General features: G+C 50.4%; 1 protein-coding gene across 1 annotated transcript in view; it reads left to right on the top strand.

The window, feature by feature from the left end:
• Muc21 (mucin 21, cell surface associated) overlaps nt 1-266 on the top strand; it is a 2,276-nt gene extending 2,010 nt beyond the window's left edge. The window contains 1 exon segment of the mRNA XM_028786420.1: nt 1-266. This exon segment is cut by the window's left edge and continues 402 nt beyond it. Within this exon segment, the coding sequence (XP_028642253.1) occupies nt 1-266 (266 nt within the window).
• Nucleotides 267-1,840: the final 1,574 nt, after the last annotated feature.

Raw genomic sequence — 1,840 nt, forward strand, 5'->3', positions numbered from 1 at the left:
GGTCTGGCGCAGCCTCTACACCCACCACAGCCTCCACTGGGTCTGGCACAGATTCCAGCTCTAGCTTGAGCCCCACCCACACTACCTCTAGGCCGGCAGATTCCACTGGAGCTCACACCACCTCTCGCCACACTGGGACTCCAGTGATGGAGGTGAAGCCCAATGGGTCCCTGAAGCCCTGGGAAATTTTCCTCATCACCCTGGCCTCTGTTGTCATGGTCACGGGACTCTCTGCTGGACTCTTTATTTATGTGGTGAGTACCTGATGTGTAACAAGCTGCTTAGGGAAAACAGGGTGAATCAGAGCAGCCCTAAGTCAGAAGTAGATGGGAAGAAGTGGAGATCGGGAGAGTTCCAAGCAGAAACAGGAAGTTATAATCAAAAGAGTGTATCCACATCCCGGGGGAATTCACTGAATCTGAGTAAAGTGTGCCAATAGAAGTGGAGGCCAGGGCCAGTTTTAGGGAAGGGGATGGTTGGAACATGAAAGAAGGGTTGTTGGGAAGAGAGGGGGATGGTTACAAAGTTGCCCACGGTAAGTGCCTGGGAGGAGGAGACCGCACACTTAGGCTGTGGACTCTTTTTCTAGAAAAGATACTTGTCTCTGAGAAATGCTGCTGACGGAACAGTCTACAATCTCCACAACTCCCACCTTGGTCCTGGAGGATCCAATATGACTCCGGGAAGCCCTACCAGTTCCTGGAGGAGACCAGTAATTTCCGAGGTCATAGAGACGAATGGGATATAACTACTGCCCATGAAGCCCGGGACCGCATCCTTCTGAGACACTGCTTCTTTTGTATACCCCTCTAGGAGTCTCTTTCCAGCTTTGTTCCAGTCCCTGACATCCTTGAGAAAGATACATGCTTCTCCTCTGTCTTTACCAGACAGAGGAAGGAGGATAATGCATTGTTTGGGCATTCCTCAGAGAAATAAAAACATCCAACATGTCTGAAGAGAGAATTTAGAGATCTGAAGGGAAATTTTCTGGTTATATGGGAGAGCACTCGTACTAGAATCTGTGTGGCCTTTTCAATCTCCACAGGAAAATACAGAGGCCTCATTCAAGATCCACGTGTGGCCCTTTTCTTAGTCTTCCTGCCCCAAGCAGGATCCAGTATCCTGGAGTCTTGGGATTTTTTTTTTCATTGCTGTGATAAGGTACCATGACCACGGCAGCTTATAGAAGACAGAGTTTACTGGGGGCTTATAGTTTAAGAGGGTTAGAGTCCACGCGCAGAATGGTGGACAGCATGGCAGCAGATAGGCAGGCTTGTTGGAGTGGTAGCTAAGATCCCACGCCTTGAGACTCAACTGTGAGACAGAGAAATTCTGGGAATGACTCGAACTTTTGAAACATTAAAGCTCATTCTCAGTGACACAGCTCCTCCAACAAGATCACACTTCCTCCCACAAGACCACGCCCCTCCCACAAGACCACACCCCTCCCACAAGACCACGCCTCTTCCCACAAGACCACACCCCTCCCACAAGGCCACACCTCCTCCCACAAGACCACATCTCCCCCCAAAAGGCCACACCTCCTGCCATACCTTTTCCCACAACTCCACACCCCGCAATCCTTCCCAAAGTTTCATCAACTAGGGACCAAGTAGTCAATATAGGAGCCTACGGGAGCCATGCTCATTCAAACTAACACAGCTAGAGATTTGGGGAAATCGGGTTGGCAAAAGTGACAGGGGAGGGACTAGGGGGAAGGGTCTACAGCAGGACTGGTCTAAAATCAGGTTGTTGTATGCAGAAACCAGAGTGGAAGAGGAGTGGGTCCCCTCTTGTGCATCAGTTCGGTGGTCCAGGGTAGAAGGCTGCGTGCCCTTCT

The sequence above is a fragment of the Grammomys surdaster genome, unplaced genomic scaffold (genome assembly GCF_004785775.1).
Source record: "Grammomys surdaster isolate TR1022 unplaced genomic scaffold, NIH_TR_1.0 125504, whole genome shotgun sequence".
NCBI lineage: Eukaryota > Metazoa > Chordata > Mammalia > Rodentia > Muridae > Grammomys > Grammomys surdaster.